The 18,956-nt window shown below is 50.5% G+C and overlaps 1 protein-coding gene across 3 annotated transcripts in view; it reads right to left on the minus strand.

Annotated features, from left to right (window-relative positions):
* NOS1 (nitric oxide synthase 1) overlaps positions 1–18,956 on the minus strand; it is a 182,042-nt gene that overhangs the window by 79,729 nt on the left and 83,357 nt on the right. For all 3 annotated transcript variants that reach the window (XM_011287802.4, XM_045041434.1, XM_023241468.2), the window contains exon 2: positions 5,869–6,995. In XM_011287802.4, the coding sequence (XP_011286104.1) occupies positions 5,869–6,578 (710 nt within the window). In that variant the 5' untranslated portion in view covers positions 6,579–6,995. The remainder of the gene's footprint in view (positions 1–5,868; positions 6,996–18,956) is intronic.

The raw sequence follows: 18,956 nt of genomic DNA on the forward strand, positions 1-18,956 counted from the left end.
CTGCTGTACCTTCTGCCAGGAACGCCCTTCTCTAGATTTCACATGGTTCATACCTTCTGGCCTCAGTATAAATGTTACCTCTTCAGGGAGGCCTTCTCTGACCCTCTGATCTAGTTTTTTTTTTTTTTTTCCCAATCCCAAGCCATATTTCTTCAAATCACTACTTCATTTCTTTTATAGCATGTGTCACTATCTAACATGATTGCCTGAGAGCCTGAGTCTATCTGTTTATCATTCATTTCTTGTCTGTGACTCCATAATGGCAGAGGCTCATCAGTGGATCCCCAGTTCCAAGGACAGTATCTGGGGCAGAAAAGATGCTCCGCAAATATTTGCTGAATGAAAGATGGTGAGAAGCTCCCCTTCCTTGCACACAATCTGGGGATGAATGGGTGGCTGCGTGGGCTCATTCCATAGCTCCTCCTCAGAATGAGGGGCTGGGTGCCACTTGACAAGATGACGGGGACACAGATAGGAGAGAGTGCAAAGTAAGAGTAATAGCTCTATAACCAGGACTTCTCTCCCCTCCCCAGGAAACGACGGACTGGGGAAGCCCCTTATGTTCACATGGTCAAGGTGAGAATGAAAACTTGCACTGAGGTTCAGTGTGAAGGCAGTCATGGGAGTCAATGCCAACGGACTGATTCAAAGCCATAAGACATGTCAAGTGCAGTCACGGAGGAGACCCTCTATTGCAGACAGTCCTGGAATCAGTGCGGTCATTGGTTGGTCTGAGGTCAGTTCTCCTGGGGTGCTATCTTGCGTGGAGGGCACTTCAGTTTCCCTTCCAGACTGAGAAAATACCCCAAGTCCTCAGAAACTTGATGGCTAGCGGTCAAGTGCACTGTGGCCAACAGTGTAATCTATGTTAGTGGAGGCCAAGAGCATGGGCCTGGGGTCAAGTCCTGGCTCTGTCATTTGCTGGCTCTGTGAGCTGGGACACGTGACTGTGCCTCTCTGAGCCTTGGCTTGCTTACTAGGAAAATGGGGTGCTACGAGGAGCAAATGAGGTAACTGATGTAAAGACCTTAGTGTGCGGCCAGGCCCCCTGGAGGGCTCAGTACAGCTTGATTAGTATGTTGGTCATAAAACAGAGGCTTGTCACAGGAGACCTCCTCTCCCCAGTTAAGCTCATTCTCTAGGATTGAAACTGACTTCTGAGCCTCCAGCCACCTCTTCTCGCCCGGTTTCGTGTCAACTTCAACTGTAGCCACCCACCGTGAGATTTCTAGCAGAACCAAGATGAGCACTCTGTGGCCAGGGCTGTGTGACTCTGGGCAAATTGCCCCACCTTTCTGAGCGTCAGTTTCCTTGCCCATAAGGCGGCCCAAACCATACAACCTACTTAGGAAGCAGGGCTGAATTCACCCAAGCTCTGAAGAGATGGCTATTATGAAGGTTCTCTGTAAGTAACCGAGTGCCCTGCGAGTGGAGAAGTCATCAGAACGCAGGGCGAGGCTGACCGGCTGGTCCAGATGGATGCTGGACCAGGGACCTTGGCCTCTTTAGAACCCTCCTTCAGGGCAGCAGTCTGAACAACCTGGATATCCTCTGACACGCAGCATTTTAAAGTGACCGTTCCCAAGTGCCGAAGGTCCCAGAAGCCCCCAGATTTCCCTTCCTTATGCTCCCCGCACACTGCCACCACCTGCCGGGCCCACCTTCCCCCTGGGATCAAGGGCGAGACTGTGTCTAGACTAAACATCGCTTCTCTCCCCAACGGAGGGCCAGCATTCCCAAACAACAGGACTAGGGACGCCCCGTGAGGGCAAGGAGTTAGATGAAGCAGGTGAATAGGTCCGCGTCCAAGAGGAAAGACGGAAGGAAGGAAATGAGGCCAAGAGAGCAGGAGAGTCAAGGGCACCGCTGAGAACCAGGGACAGCCCCAGCCTCTGCTTGGCCCCCGGAAGCCACAGCCTGCTGGCTGTGACCCGGATGTGGGGCTCCAGGCCTGGTAGGCAGCCGGCCTCACTGGGCATCCAGAATCCAGGCTGCCAGCTCTGACCCCCACCCCAAAAAGCAGCCTGGATGGGGAAGCCACTGGAAGGCTGAGTAATTTCCAGGCGGCCACGTGCTCCAAGGGGCTGGAATCGTCCCCAGCCCGCCAAGCCCGGAGAGTGACGTTGAAGACCCTTCTGTCTCTGGGCTTGCATTTCCTGACTTGGGACGCTGACACTTAACAAGGCTCTTATTCCTGTCACCTAGTTTGGTGATTTCTGAGGGCACTTTTGGTTTTTCCAATGATGGTGAGGGTCCCTGGCATCACGGTGGAAAGGAGGTGGCATTGGGGATGGTCCAGGGGCAAACCCACACAAGGAAGAAGGGTCCTGCCTGCCATGCGACCTTAGCACATCAACCAAGATGAAAAGCAAGCTTAAACTTCTGAGTCAAGACCCCGATTCAGTCTTACGCTAAAACATGGCTTTAAAATACACTCAGTTTTCCGTGCATGCAACCATTGGGAAAAGACAGGACATCATTTCATTGGGAGTCTGTCACCATTTCGGAAGATCACATCACCAAGGAGACACCGCTGGTGGCATCTGAGTGGCCAAAACAATACACCTGGTTCCACCTGCATTTGACACGGTCGTGAGTGGACCAATTCTCTGTTTAGGGGCAAATAGCTGAGTGCTGATAGGTGAAATTACAGCTTCTGTTATGATAAATTACTTTTATGCCTGGTCTCCTTTAGTTTATAGTTAGGGCATTATTAGCTCCTGGTTAAGAAAGGGGGCATTTGAAAACATTTGTGGGGGTGCCTGGGTGGCTCAGTCGGGTAAGCGTCTGAGTTCTGCTCAGGTCATGATCTCATGGTTCGTGGGTTCAAGCCCCGGGTCAGGCTCTGTGTTGACAGCTCAGAGCCTGGAGCCTGATTCAGCTTCTGTGCCTCCCCCTCTCTCTCTGCCTCTCCCCTGCTCGTGCTCTGTCCCTCAAAATAAATAAACGTTAAAAAAATTGAAAATATTTGTTAACGTGGGGGGTGGGGAGCTTTGAGCACAGGCATGGGCCACTGAGCTAGGGGACCATGCACTATTATTGGATAATACTCCTGCTGAGAACCGTTTACCCTAGCGGGGTTCATGGAGCCCTGTACTTGCCCTGGGCCACTTTCTTCCAAAGCAGTGTTTCCTGCTCCTTTTGGTCACTGGAGGGAGGACTGTGATGGATGAGGGCGGGTTGAGAGCTGAGGTGCAGCCTCCCAATTTGGGAAAATAGGTCTGCCAGAGGAGACCCCGTGTCAGACCAGCATGTCCTGCCCCGGTCCTCGGGGAAACAAAGGCTGCTTTTCGGAGGCGGTGTTTGGAGGGGCCCCTGAGGCCAGGCTCCCGTTAAAGTCCTTCACGTTTGGCAACCTCACCCAAGCCTAGTGTCCTGCATCAGGTTTTTGCATCCCGCCACTGCCAGCTGGGAGAGGGTCACACTGGCTTCTCGGAGGGGGAGGGCCGAGCTCCCAATGCTAAGAGGGACCCTCCGGGGGACTTCTCTATGTCACACAGGGAGATTCAGGCTCCTAGGTCTGGGGCGGGGCTGAAGGAAAGCCCCAGGGAATTCTGATGCTCACAACCCCATGCCCACCCCATGCCCAGCTGAGAATCAGAACCAAGCATATGGAGCATTAAATACAGCCTCCGGGAGGGGACTGTCACACTCATTCAGGGCCCCATTGCTCTTCCTAGGAGAAGGGGGTGTTGAGGAGCAGGGAGGCACATATATCCAGAATGGGACGAAGAGGTTGTGCTCAGAAGACTTCGTTTTGGGGGGGGGCACATCTGGTCCTCCTAGAAAACCAGGCCAATGATTGATTCTGGATTCTATAGATGCTTTAGGATTTAAGCCCACCGGATGAGACTTGGGGGCCGCTGGCTGCCCAGAAACTACATCAAGACCTATGTTATCTCAAAACAAAAATATGCTATCTCTGCTGCAGGTGCTGTCGTAGGGACACCTGGGAAATGGCAGCTCCCCTGAGGACCCGGCTCTAGCCTGGTGGGGAGGGTCTCCAGGCTTAGTCATGGGTGAAACGGGCCCCAGATCTCTGTATGCCAGGACAGCCCTGAGGACTGGTCCCAGCCCCCAGCTCTGGCAAGGAAGGTCAGGACAATAGGGGCCCCCACCCACTTGCCCCACCAAGAGGGTAACACCGTGTCCTGTGTACTGGGGCCAAGACTCTCCATCTCCTGTGGAGATGGGACCAAAGGTATGGGGAGACTCCAAACTGCGCCCCCCCCCCCCAGGAGCTCACAGAAGAGGGAAGAAGCAGGTTGAAGGACAGGAGCTCAAAGGGCAGCAGGGAACCCCTGGGGCTTCTGGCAGAGACCCCACCTTCCCGCTCGGGGTATTGCTGGAATCAGCTGGGCTTTTGCCCAGGTGGGAGAAGTTGGAAAACTCCAGGATGCAACGGTGGCCTGAGGTGCGGTGCCATAGACCGAGGGCCCCCCTCAAAGGCTGGTTGGGGGGCTGACCCGTCAGGAAGGGAGGCTGGGTCCCACGCAGGCCTTCCACCACATCAGGCACCCTCCCACCTCAGGACCTTGGCACCTGCCATTCCTCTGCCCGGCATGCCCCTCCTCCATAAAGCTTCGACGTGCCCTTCTTCCCCTCCCTCCGGGTCTTCCAACATCTGCTTCCTTGAGACCTGCCCAGCCTCTCTCTCTGAAATACACCTTCCGCAATACCTCCTGACCCCCGTCTGATTCCGTGTATCTCCTTAGCACATATCTGACGGCCTACTTATGTTAACATTTTTATCTCACTGATTCTTTGCCTTTTCCCCGTGACACTGTAAGGTCCCCAAGCTCACGGGGCTTGTCTATTTCATTCACTCACAAGGTCAGAGGGTCGGCGTGTTCCCTCCACCCCTGGTGCCGGGTTTGTCTTCAACAAACATGTGTTAAATGAAACCAGTGCAGGGGCCTGGAGAGAGTTGCTTTAATCCAGGTTCCTGAGGGACACCCTGGGGACCTCTAAGTGCTCTCTGGACACTCAGGGGTCCTTGGGGACGGGGTGGGGGGGTGGGTGGGAAATCTTGTCCTGGGTTTCTGGGTGGCCCCACATGGGGGCTGGATAAGAAGTGGGGGCTGTGCTAACCTGAGACCAGAATGGGCGCACAGAGAAGCTTGCCTCTCTCCTCTGTCCCTGGACCCACTATTCTCTGACCCCTTGGCCCAGCTGCCCACTCCTCCCCAGAGAAGGAGCTAGAATCACCCACTGTGTCACCTGTTCTCTTCCTCCACAGAGTCAGAAAATGCCAATCTGGCAAACACAGAGGGGCCGGGACCCGGGTTTTCCTGTTCTCGCCTTGGTTCCTGCAGACTCTGAGCAAGAGCGCCGTTTTGGGGGGGGGGGACAGGGCCTCTACTTCGATTCCATTCCCTTCCCTTAGAACCTCCCTTGCTCTCTCCAGCGGCTGCCCAAGGCGAGAGCTGGTTTAGGCTGAGGCCTACGCAGGCCTCAGCCCATCCCCTCTCTCTTCCCAGGACCTTGGCATTCACCCTATGCGGAGGCCGCCGCGGACACGTGGCTCTCGCTCACGGGGTGACTTGGGAAGGGCCCCTCCTCTCTGAGCCTCAGTCTTCTGCCCCATGAATTGCAGATCGCAAAAATACCCATGCTGAATGAGGGGTTGCCGGAAGATGTGACATCAGCCACCGCGACTGTCAGCTGGGCCTCGTGGCAAGAGATACAGGCTGGAGGTTACGCCCGTTCTGTTCCTACGGTTGCAGTTTTGAGAGAAAGAGGCAAGAGCGGTTGAGGGCATGTGCCTCTGCAGGTGTCTGGGACGGCTCGGGTCGGCTTCTGGGCTGTGAGACTGAGTTGCGACACACGTTTGCGTACGACACGTCCATGCACACACACAGGGCTTACCTGTCCACCTGGACTTCTGCATCCTTCGTCTCTGCCTTGGAAGGTCCCCCGCCATTGATCCCTTTGCTCCCACTGGTGAGAAGGCTCAGTACAGGTTCTATCTCTTTGAGCAAATCACTGTTCTGGCTGCCCTGGATGCTCTTCTTGGCAGAGTCCTGGCCCGGGGGCCCGGGAGCCCGGCTCTTGGTATGGGGGAGAGAGCCGGCTTCCTGCCCAGCGTCTTGGGCGTGCTGCGGCCCATTGCCAGGACCCGTGGCCCTGTCCACTGCCGGTGAGTGCTCTCTGCTGGCCGATGACTGGTGAGACAGATCGACAGCGGTGGTGGGGGGAGCCAGAGGCCGTGTCACGCGGATGGTCTTGGGGGTCCCGTCTCCAGTGAAGGTGGTCTCCAGGTGAGTGGTGAAGCCCTCGGGGCCCCTGAGAATGAGGACCACGTGGGTCTCAGAGGCGATGCCCCTGAGCACCTCCAGGGCGCTGTCATAGCTCAGGTCCACCAGGGGCTGGCCGTTGACTGCAAGGATGATGTCACCGGCCTGGATGAGGCCGCTCTGCTCTGCGGCACCCCCCCGAATCAGGTCGGAGATGATCACGGGCGGCTTGCTCACCCGCTCCTTCACCAGGAACCCCAGGCCCCCCACCTTGCGCTTGAAGAGGCGGACGGAGATGACGTTGGGTTGGATCTGCTGAACGCTGAACACCTGATTCTCCATGGTGTCTACTACCCAGGTGTCTGAAGACCTCAAAATGCGTCAAGCCAAGATGGTTTCACCAGGAGGAGCCAGGCTTCAGGGCGTGCTCGGAGGAAGAGGGGGCTGGTGCCGAGGCGTCTCAGGAATGACCTGCTCTGGGGCTTTGTCTTCTCCGTCTCTGACGTCAACACGGCATCACCCGCTCATTGCTGTCCGGCCATCGGTGGCATGATCTCCTGCGTCTGCCTTCCTCCCCGTTCTCTAGGAAGCGATGGTTGATCAGGCGGACGTCAGGACCAGCCGTGGGACGTGTCCCCAAGCAACAGGTCAGGCAGACTGGGGAGGAGATGTGTCTGGTGGATGTGTCTAGATGTGTCTAGAGGTGACGCAAGCTTCGGCACACTCTTCTCCGGGCGCCGCCAGCCCGTCAGACCCGTGCTGGAGAGGAGGAACAAGGGAGGGGGTGGAGAGAATCACAAAAGAGAGATTGATGTGGAGTGCCCAACACCACCTTGAAAACCGAGATGGAAAATGCAGCCAACTGAGAAGTCCAACCACGAGACGCTGGAGCTTGGAAGCCAACCTAGAAATGAAATCCTTCCTCCTCGAGGGGAGTGGGGGGCCCTTCCCAGTGAGCTGCAAATTGCCTGCTTTCATCTCCCATGAGCAAAGCCCTCTAAGACCGAGGGTCTCCTTGAAAAACCACTGATAACTGTGGAAATCAGATGGCAAGAATCACGATCTTATCTCTTATCTCTTTCCCACCTCGTGAAGTCAACCTGTCACGTGGTCTTTGGCTCTCTGTGGTTTACAAACATTTTCCACTCACGGGTCAGGAGCTCAGCCAGCACGGACCTTTGGGCCCTGTGTCCCAGCTACCCCCAAAGTCCCCACAACAAATCCACTGGAAGGAGGAGGGCCACCAATGATGTCAATTGGCCTCTCTGACCATTTTTGTAATGAGCGACTTGTTCCAGGCTCAAAAGGACAGACGTGGCCGCATTACAAACCAGTATAAACCAAATTTGGTGTGATAAATACGGAAGACATGGGTTCACGCAAAACTCTGGAGGGCATCTGCATTCCACAGACAGCCCGAAACCCTAATGCGGAAACATTTGGAAGAGCGACTGTGTCCCCCTAAGGGTTAGCATAGGCGCACAGCACGTGCTCAATGAGTATTTGTTGACTGAAGAAAAATCCCAAAAGATTAAACATAGCAGACACTTATTGAGTATGTACGCTCCTAATGTATATATTTTTTCTCCTTTGATCCTCACAATTACCCTTCAGTAGATGAGAAGCCTGGGAAGGGTAGTTCACTTGTCCAAGGTCATGCAGAAATGATGGCAAAGAGAGGTTTAAATTCGGGTGTGCCCCACTCTTGAGCCCGAGCTTTTAAACTCACAGTCTGATTTTTTAAATTTCATATTCTGGTTATTTTCTTCACTCTCCCTGGCTCCCCCAGGCTTGGAGACACAGGGTATGGTTGGGGGTACCAGGGCGCAACAGGGGACCTCGCTGAAGATGCTATGGCCCGGGGGGGGGGTGTGTGTGCACCTGTGGAATGCACACACAGCAGGCGGCTATTAGTGAGTCCTACGTGTCTGGGTTGGAGCAGGTCGTCTGTGGGTTGTGGGTGGAGTGGGGGCAGGAGGGAGGCAGCAGAGGACCCCTCCATCGTTCTCTGTCCCCCGGTTCAAGTCCTGGTTCCAGCTCTATCCCAACACCCTTCCCTGCAGGCATCGTCCCCACACTCAGCGCGGGGAGGGTGCCCCCATCTGCCACTACCAACAAAGTGACACTCACTCCCTCGTTTCCCTTTCGGCGAATTCCCGGGGTCATCCGGGGGCTGAGGCAGCTGACCGGCTTCCACTGCCTCTGCGAGCAGGAGGCGGGGGCAGACACCCCCAAGAAGGAGGTGCCACTTCCTGGATCCCCTCGAGGCAGGGCGGGGAGCAAGTCCACCTCCCCCTTTGCAGCTCGCAGTATGTAACTCCACCAGTCCCTGTGCGTGGGTGAGGGGAGAATGAATCCCCGGGCCCAGCCCGGGCTGCGCTCTCCATCTGGCGTCGCTGTGCGTGTGTGTTTCTCTCTGTGTATTCATGCATCGCCCTCATGCTGTGTCATTCCTCTGCTGTGTGTGTGAGCGCGCGTGGCCCGTGTGTCGACCAACCGAGTGTCTTCTTTCTGCAGAGAAAACCACCCAGAGCCCCTGTGTCTCTCCTCACCGTGGAGGACCGGCCCTCCCCCCACCCCTTGGCTTCCTTCACTCATTTCTTCTGGGTACTGAACCCGGGACGTTCGTTGTTTAGGTGGAAGCAGAGACAGCCGGGACCTCTAGATCTCTCTTGAGCGTCCAAGTTAGGCAGTGGACTCTGTTCATTAATTAAAGAAGGGACTCACACGTAAGCTTCTAGGGAGGCGAGGTTTCCGAGGGCTTTTTTTTTTTTTTTTTGTCACTTCTGGCTTGGGCCAGACCTTGGAAAGGACAGAACCTGGGCTTGGCTTAAGAGAAAAGGAAAAGAATAAAGCGATCCACACGCCTTCCCAGCCAAGCTCAGTTTTTCCTCTTTCTCAGTTGGTTTCCAAATCAGGGAGGGCTGCTGGTTGGCACTCGGGAAATTGGGGTGCTGTTTCTCAGACTTCGGCCTTAGGAAGGCAACTTGATCTTTGGAAACAACCGGAAAGAGGCTGGGCTTGGGAGGAGCAGGGATATTCACTGTCTGCTGAGACAGAAAGAGAGAGAGAGAGAGAGAGAGAGAGAGAACAAGCCCTGTGTCTCAGTGACCAGACTCTAAGCACTCCCCAGGATCTATCTGGATCCTAATAACAATCCCGCAACACTTTTGTCTCCCTCCTTTTCCTCCCCAAAGCACATCCTCACCTACTGCCGTAGTTTTATCCTCACTCTGACCAGGGTCAGGTTCAAATATCCCCATTTAACAGATGAATACATTAAGTTGCCACAGGGAGACCGATTTGTCCCAGCTTGTGAATGTCCAGTGTCCAGGAGGCTCCTGGGTCAGCTGGGGTGGTTGGCTACCCTTCTGCCACAGGGGAGATTAAAAAAATTTTTTTTTAATATTTATTTATTTTTGAGAGAGACAGAGAGAGAAACAGAGAGAGAGAAAGAGAGACAGACAGACAGACAGAATCTGAAGCAGGCTCCAGGCTCTGAGCTGTCAGCACACGGCCCGACATGGGGCTCGAGCCCACAAACTATGAGATCACAACCTAAGTCGAAGTCCAGAGCTTAACCGACTGAGCCACCCAGGTGCCCCCACAGGGGAGATTTTTAAGGGCCTTTTTTGCTCTGTGTTTGGCTCTGTTTCCAGAGGAGTTCTTTACTTTCTCCGGACTTCTATTTCCTTATCTGTAAAATGGGGTTGGTAAGCAATTACACTGCCCTGGGTAACCAGGGGGATTAAATAAAATAGCGAAATCGGGGTCCTCAAGCAATGTCACACAGCAAACGCTCAGAAGAAATGGCTTCCTGTTATTGTTACATAATATGCAATGATTCGGGCTTCCTGGCTTTTAATTTTAATTTTCTACACCATCGCAGTTTTGCCAGAGGTCGTTCATGTGCCATCTAGAGGGGGCCCTGTGCTGGAAATCACACGGCGGAATCTGGCGCTGGTCGCGGTACAGGGCTCTGAACACAAGGAGCCGGGTGCCGGGCCGCGTATCCTGCCGACCCAACCTCCACCCTTTGGAGCAGTGACTTTAAACAAATCACACGCGTGCACGCCCTCGTGCATACCGTGGAAACAATACTTGGACCCGGGCCTCATTCGAGTAGTTCAGTGGTGTCGGGGGTATTTATTTCATTTACCTGGCTGCGAGGAAATTAGCGGCTGACTTTCGGGACAATTGCCAGGGAGAAGGAGGGAGCCAAAATAGGCCAGCGTCTGCCAGTACCATCTCATTGTGCGACCTTGGGCAAGCCGCTCCCCGTTCTGGGCTGCATTTTTGCAACCAGAAGGGTGGGGAGGGCAGCAGTCTCTAGTAAGGGAGAGTCTCCTGTGTGCTAAGCACGGCGCTGAGCCCTCGGCACGGGTGCCTTATCTGATCCTGGCAGGGACCGCAAGGAGAAACTGCTATCCCCACCTTACCCATGGACAAGGTGAAGTGAACCCAGGCGGCAACCTTGCATCTAGCAGGTGGATTCTGAGCGCTTACCAGGGTCGGTCCTAATCCTAACACCACCCCTAACACCAACACGCCTCATTTATCCTCCTCCCGAAAGCACACCCTCATCAGTTGCCATATTTTTTTCATCCTCACTCTGATCAGGGTCACCATTGATTGTCCCCATCTTCTAGATGTGGAGATCAAGCTGCCATAGAAGACCTGACTGTCCTGGCTTGTCCGTGACTTTCCATTTGTAGCACCGAAAGTCAGAGGACGTTAGGGTGAAGGGCAGCCGATGAGATGATCCAACCCAACCTCCGTTCAAAAGTGAGCAAACAGAGGCCTGGAGAAGCAAGAGGCTCATTCAACGTGGATCAACAACAGGTGGGGGGAGAGGGTCTAGGGCCGTGCCCTCCAGGAGGCTAGCCACTAGCCACATGAGGCCATTGAACTCCTTAACTGTGGCTGGTTCCATGGAGGTCTGCTGCAGGAGCAAAACACACATTGGGTTTCAAAGGCTAGTAGGAGAGAAAGAACAGGGGTGCCCGGGTGGCTCAGTCAGTTACACGTCTGACTCTTGATTTCTCGGCTCAGATCATAATCTCACGGTTTGTAAGCTCAAGTCCCGCATCAGGCTCTGTGCTGACAGCTGCAGAGCCTGCTTGGGATTCTCTCTCCCCGGCTCTGTCTCTCTGCTCCCGCACCCCACCCACTCATGTATGCATGCACTTGCTCTCTCTCTCTCTCTCTCAAAATAAATAAATAAATAAAAAGAATGAGCCAGCTCTCTATTCACAGGTACAAAATGAGCTCCAAGGTACAAAAAGAAAGATGCACATGTGTGAATTCTTCACATGTAAATGCAGAGAATATTCTGGAAAGAATGGGTAGCAACTGGTTGCAATTCACAAGGAATACTAGCAGTCAGAAGTAGGAGGGAGACATCCTTTGCACTGACTACCTTATTTTTCTCTTTGAACATCATCTAAATGCTGTTTTTAATTACATACATATTACCTCTTAAGTGAGCAGTATCGAAGAAACAGCACCCAGCCTGTGAACTCCTGGGTGTTTTCTGCTTGCACACTCACAAAATCGCGGACGGAGTTATGGCACCATTTGCCATCTCCCTTCAATCTCATTTAAGAACGAATTCCAAGTCTCCATCTCTTAAAAACAAAACAAAACCAAAGACCCAAACCATAACTCAACCCTGCTCTTTAAAAAAACAACAGCAAAACACAACAAAACAACCAACTTCCTTGTATCTCCCAAACTGCTAATTTGCAGTCTTTCCCCCGAGAGAACACCACCCGGGAATCAAGCTGACACGCTTTCTCCCACGCTGGCAAGTCATTGCTACAAACCCGCCAACCTCTGCAAATCAAGGAGGTGAGCTGGCGTTCTGTGTCTTGGGGGTCCCAGAGACATGTAACTCCCCCAGTTTCATGACTACAGCTTGCTGGTGGTGATGGCCCTGATCTCAGATCGGATGCCCACATCTTGCAAGTGTAGTTCAGAGTTAGCAGAATGAGGCTTCACAGGGGTTTCAAGTTTGATAGCGTGCCTCGTCGTGAGGCTTCGGGAAGCCCTCACTCTCTCACTCTGCTGCACTGTATCATCTCTTTGAATGGCAGTTTGGCAAGATTTAGCCTAAAACTTAAAATACACAGATCTTTGGCCTGGCAATTCAATGTTTAGGACTTTCTCCTGCAGATACACTAGAGGGAACATCCTTAACACACACACACGCACACCTTCCTTGCAGGGTTGTTCAGAGTATCAACAGATTAAATAAACAATGGCACATCCATGCAGTGGAATCCTGTGTAGGCATTAAATAAGGGTGGGGGATAGATCTAAAAGGACCAATGGGGATGGGGAGGTGGCTTAGTCGGTTGGGCATCTGACGCTTGATTTAGGCTCAGGTCATACTCTCAGGTCATGCTGAGCCCTAGTCTGCTTGAAATTCTCTCCCTCCCTCTTCCTCTGCTCCTCCCTGGCTTGTGCACTCGCTCTCTCTCTCTCTCTCTCTCTCTCTCTAAAAAAAAAAAAAAAAGGACCAATGGGGAAGCAGCTTCAAGATACACTATTAAATTTTAAAAGGTGGAGAGCACTGACATATAAATGTATTTACAGGGGCGCCTGGGTGGTGCAGTCGGTTAAGCGTCCGACTTCAGCCAGGTCACGATCTCGCGGTCCGTGAGTTCGAGCCCCGCGTCAGGCTCTGGGCTGATGGCTCGGAGCCTGGAGCCTGTTTCCGATTCTGTGTCTCCCTCTCTCTCTGCCCCTCCCCCGTTCATGCTCTGTCTCTCTCTGTCCCAAAAATAAATAAAAAATATATATATTTACATATCCATCCTATGTATTCATCCATAATTCCATAGAAGTTTGATGATGCATTGAACAACTCTGGAAAAACACCCAAGATATTGGTAAATATGCTTGCTTCTGGGAAAGGGGGCTGGGAAGCTGGGGGGGGGGTGGGAGAAAAGCTTACTTTTTATCATATATTCTTTTTTTTATATGTTCTTTGGTGATGCTTACTTATTCATCTTTCACTCTGTTTTTGTATCATATAGAAACCAAAGAGCGTGGGCTTTGAAGCCAGACTGTCTTAAATCTGGACTCTGGCTTCTCCACTTGGCTTTGTGATGGTGAGCAGTTTGCCTAACCTCTCTGAGTCACAGTTTTTGCATCCATAACATGGGGATGAGAACAGCATTTCTTCAGGGTGTCCGTGAAGACGGAGTAATGGTTAATATTTTCTGAGCTCTTACAACATGCCGTACCTACAGTCAGTGCCCATGAGACGACTCTTCTTCCCACCGCTTTTGCTAGTAATTATCACACTGGCAGCCATTATGCTCTTGGTCCTCTGTGATGTCAATGGACAGGCATACGTTGCTCAAAGTACTTTGTGTCGAAGGACAACTAAAAGCTGTGGACACACAGGCTGGTCTTGGTTTTCAGTGGAGTGGGTGCCTGTCACCGAGTCCTCGCATCACCAAAGGAGCAGGGTTTGGTGTGTTGGAATGTGGAACTCAAGAGAGGCAGCCAGAAACTCAGGCCCCGGATCTTGGTGATGAGTCACCACCATGGGGTGGGATGGGGGTATCGTGGGTCCAGCCCATCATCAGTAGAGAGCTACAGGGCTGTCGTCCCCATGTTGGAATAGATCTGGGGAATTAGGGAGCCTACATTTCATCTTCATTTTGCAAAGCTCATTTTTATGAGTGAGTTCAGTCAGCTGTAGAGCACTAAATCCATCATACAGACAGAAAACCCCAGGGTTTGGGGCTAAGGTAATTAGCTTCCTTCCATCACCCCTCAGTGGCACAAAAATCCGCAAAGATGCACCTCCACTGCCCGCGACCCTCGCCAGACATGCTCCATTGCTGGTGGTGTCATGCAGCAGTCAGAGTGGCGAGCATTAGAGCCAGAAGACGAGAGTTTGTGACCCACTTCTACTACCTATTAGCCTCAGCTTTGTCATCTGTAAGATGGGAACAATGATGGTTTCTACCTTTCAGGTATAAATGAAGTGGGAGTACATCCAATGGGATAATCTATGTGAAACGTGTGGCACTGCTCCGTGACTATTTTTAGAGTCGCTTTCGACTGCACCTCAAGGAAAATGAGCAATTTCAGGCCAGATATGTGAACATAATCACAGCCAAGAGGATGGCCTCATTACTGTAAAAATGAAGCACTACCAGTGGGCTCTGAAACATTGCTTAAGAACCATTACAAAGGCTTAGTGCATATTTCATACCCCCAATTAACCTTACCCTCTTTCTCTCTTTCTTCCTCCCCTTTTCTCTCCTTCCCTTCCTCTCTTCCTTCCTTTTTTTTTCCATTCACACCATCCATTCATTCATTATGAAAGTGTACACAGCTCCCACCTGGGTCAGCAAGGAGGATGGCGGTGGAAAAGCAGGGATGGATAAGATAGCTCCCTGCCCTCAGAGCTTACAAGCTGGGGGTGGGGGAGAGTGGGGTGGAAAAGAGGTATTAGTGACAAGTGCAGCAGGCAGAACAAAGTGGAAATACAGGCTGTTAGCAGGAACACGGACAGGAAACCAAACAGTCTGGGCGGTGGTGGTGAGGGAAGGCTTCCTGGTGGAAGAGTCAGAGTTAGCCAGACTGAAGGGGTGGATGGTAAGAGGGAGGAGGGGAGGAGAGAAGGCGCTGAGAAGGCAGAGGGAGAGAGCAGATATTTGAGGTAGTCCACTGTGCCCTCTCCACTGTGGCAGAAGAAAGCCAATGTCTTATAAATCTGGAGAGGTCTTCAGAAGTTGGATCACATTGGTCTCTTGAGAGCTAAGCTAAGATTCTGGCCTTTATTCTTACAGTAATGAGCACTGGAGAGTTTTGAGGATAGAAGTTCTATGGTCAGGTTTACAGTTGATAAAGATCACTCTGGTTGCTGCATGGAAAATGGGTCAGAAAGGCAAGGCTGGCTACGGGGAGCCCAGTTAGGAGGCTGTGGCAGGCCAGAAATGAGTGATGACAGTGGTTAGCATAGTGAAGGGAGGAAGGGGGAAAGTGGGCAGGGTTTTTTTTTTTAATTTTTTTAAACTTTGTTTTTAATGTTTCTTTTTGAGAGAGAGAGAGACAGGGTGTGAGTGAGGGAGGGGCAGAGAGAGAGGGACACAGATTCTGAAGCAGGCTCCAGGCTTTGATCTGTCAGCACAGAGCCCAGCGTGGAGCTTGAACCCATGAACCATGAGATCATGACCTGAGCCAAAGCTGGATGCTTAACCGACTGAGCTACTCAGGCACCCCTTTTATAATTAAAAAAAAATCTTTTTAATGTTAATTTATTTTGGAGAGAGAGAGACAGAGCATGAGTGAGGAAGGGGCAGAGAGAGAGGGAGACACAGAATCTGAAGCAGGCTCCAGGCTCTGAGCTGTCAGCACAGAGCCCGACATGGGGCTCGAACTCACAAACCGTGAGATCATGACCTGAGCTGAACTCAGATGCTCAATCGACTGAGCCACCCAGGTGCTCCTTAGGGTAGGTTTAAGATACTTAGGAGTTTGGGTCAACAAGATGTGGTGACTGAGTGGGTAGAGGGCACAAAGGAGAGAGAGGTGTCCATGGTGATTTCCCAGCTTCTGGCTTCCACAAGTAGATGGAATGTGATGCTATTTCCTGGCTGAGAGCGTCAGAGGGCAGGGGAAAAATACGGTAAAAGAAAGGATAAGAATGAATGAACCTTATTTGGATGAACTGTCCTGCTTGCATAGTAATAAATAATTTAACTCTGGTCTTGGATATTGCAAAAGTCAACATTTCCTGATATCATTATTTCCATAATTTTGGGACACATCAACACTGTATATTTACAGGAAACATACACTTGATTTGGCTCATTCCCCAGCCATTTGATATTGGGCAAGTCATTAAACACTTTGAATCTCAATTTCCTTTTGTCAAATTGAAAAGGTAATAACAACCATGTCCGAGGTTTTTGTGAAGATTAAATAAGACAGATGCTGTAAATTGCACTTTGTAAACTGTGAATTTCAACTGTAGTAGCGATGCTACATCTTTATTTCAAGGACAACATCAAGAATGGTACTCTTCAAATTGCTGCTCAGTATTAACTTGAGACTCAACCAAGTTTCTCTTCTCATGCCCAGGTGTCCCTGGTGCAGGGAAACTGGGTCAAGCAAAAGGTGCCCACGGAAGGAAAAAGAAGTAAGAGTGGTTATCTTAAGGAAGAACTGATAATATCTGCTCCCTTAACTTGAAAGTTCCCTGCAAATAGATCACAGTATCCACGTAGGTCTGAATCAGTTACAAATGAATTTCAGCAAAGGGAGAACATGCTAAATAGAAAATGCAAACTACGACGCTAAGAATAACACCACATATGTCAGGTATATCAGTAAAAACAATAAATGTAAATGGGTTAAACTTGAGTAAAAGATCAAGCCTCTCAGATTAACTAAATGCATTTTGGTTGCCCTATATTAGCATGGATGTGGGGACAAGGGTGAAAGACAGGAGGAAAAATAGCTCACCAAGGCAGGTATGGGTTTGATGTACATTTGTAAAGGCAGCCTAGGTCTGCTTTGATTTGAAAGATATCATTCACTCTCTTAAAATATGTTAGCACTTGGTAAGCACAAAATAAATATTTACTAAATAAATGATCAGCTATCCACAGCAATTTCTTTAATTTAATTTTTATTAATTAGGTTTAACTCTCCTAAATTAGCGGTTTTGCAAATGATCAAATTCAACCCAATATTTTGAACATTTGTGTATATACACACTTTGTTGAATTACCTAATTTCATTCTTGCAACAACTGTATGAAGGACATGATCTTATGATTCCCATTTTATAGATGCTGAAACTGAGGCTCAAAGAGATTAATTGTATTATAGAAGTTGATGCAGCCACTGCCAATGATGGGGATTCAAACCAAGTTTGTCTGAGCTCAAAGTCGTTGCTTTTTATTTTTTTTTTACTTGATAAACTCTTTTATTATCTCCAGTAAATTTTAGTCTCAGATTTTCTAAGTAGATAATTATATCACCTACAAATAATGACAGTTCAAAGACTTTTTTGTTGTCACTTTCCAAATACTGTGTATTTTTATTTCAGCTGGCCTGATAACCACCTATAATTTTAGTAATTGGTCGCTGAAAGGACTGTAGGGGGTTTCTATTCCAATTGTTCATAATATGGAGTCTATGGACCCCCAGCAGGGCTCAGGGATCCCTGACAATCCTGGAATTGTGTGCACAACTTTTGTGACCACGTGCATATGTGTGTTTACATGGGGAGACAATCCCTAATATGATTGTCTAAGCACTCCATGACCCAGTAAGCAATAAGAGTAGAAGTCACTGGATTAACCCTACCTTTTACAGATGAGAAGTCTGAGGCTTACAGATAGGGAAGGATTTGCCAAAGGTTCTTAGAGACAGAGTCAGAACTAGGATTCAGGTCTCTTGCATGATTTCTTCTCAACCTCAAGTTCCATGCTTATTTTTCTTACTCCCCCCATGAAATCAGGAAATGTATTCGGGGTCCTATATTTGACACTAATGCTCATCTCAGGATGTGAGGCACAGCCTCCTCAGTAGATGCCCTTGATGTCTGTTTTTACTGTTTCTTGATTATTCAAAATAAATCCAAGCAGTCAAGTATCTTATCCCTCCCCACCCTTCCTGATGAACCACTTCCAATTATTATCTGCCTATCCAGGGTTGATAACGGGGGGTGGGAAGAAACCATGACAGGTGAAGGCAGGGGGAAAATCATCACAGAAGCCGCACATGCAATTTCAGGATTCTCAGGTGTCCTAGATACCCTAGAGCTCTGTAGGGTTCCATAGACCCCATACTAATTGCTTGTCAAAGAAAATGTTTAAAAGATCAAATTCATTGTTAGGATAAAAAGCTGATTATACTTGTCTAGTATTGATGAAGGGAGCCACAAGCAATAACAGAGTTTTTAAAATAAAAAATAAAATAAAAAGAAAGATCATAGTGTCAGAGACCCCAGCCACAACTCCTTCCTTTACTCAGCTTTTACTGAGTAACTATGTTGTTCCCCAAACCTATCATCCTAAATGAATTATGAAACCGTATGCTCCTTGAAGACGGGAACCCTGGTTTTCTGGTTTACCACTGGATCCCTGGGGCACAGCAAGGTGACCAGCAGACAGTAGGTGCTCAGTAAATCAGAGTCTCAATCCCTGAGTCCACACTATTGAAGGAGGCGGCCCAGGCAGGAGGTGAGAGGGAGCGAGGGGGACCGTAGGGACCTGGAGAACCCTGTGCCACATCCAGAGCACTATTCTGGCTGGTGGCTGCCACACAGGAAGGCAGGGCCGGGGTCATTTCACTTGTTGCTGTCACACAGCTACAGGGAGGTGATAACACGGCCCATTACAAATCAAAGAACAAATAAAGGAGACCTCACATCCTCGGGTAAGAACACTTGGATTCAGAAAAAGGAGAGGCAAAGAGGAGGGGGTTCTCAACAAAGTTTGTAAAGTCACCAGTGATGGACACGGTCCAGTGCCTACTATATAGAAACTGTGGTCCACGGACCAGCAATCACCACCTGAGAGCTGGTTAGGAATTGCAGAACCTCAGTCCCCAACCCAGACCTAGGAATCCGACTCTGCATTTTAAGACGACCCCAGGCGATTGGTGTGCCCTTATGTCTTGAGAAACCCTGGTCCACTTTGACTCTAAATGCCTGTGTTACCCTTTTGCAGTCCCTTCAGGCTTC

Source organism: Felis catus, chromosome D3 (assembly GCF_018350175.1).
Source record: "Felis catus isolate Fca126 chromosome D3, F.catus_Fca126_mat1.0, whole genome shotgun sequence".
NCBI lineage: Eukaryota > Metazoa > Chordata > Mammalia > Carnivora > Felidae > Felis > Felis catus.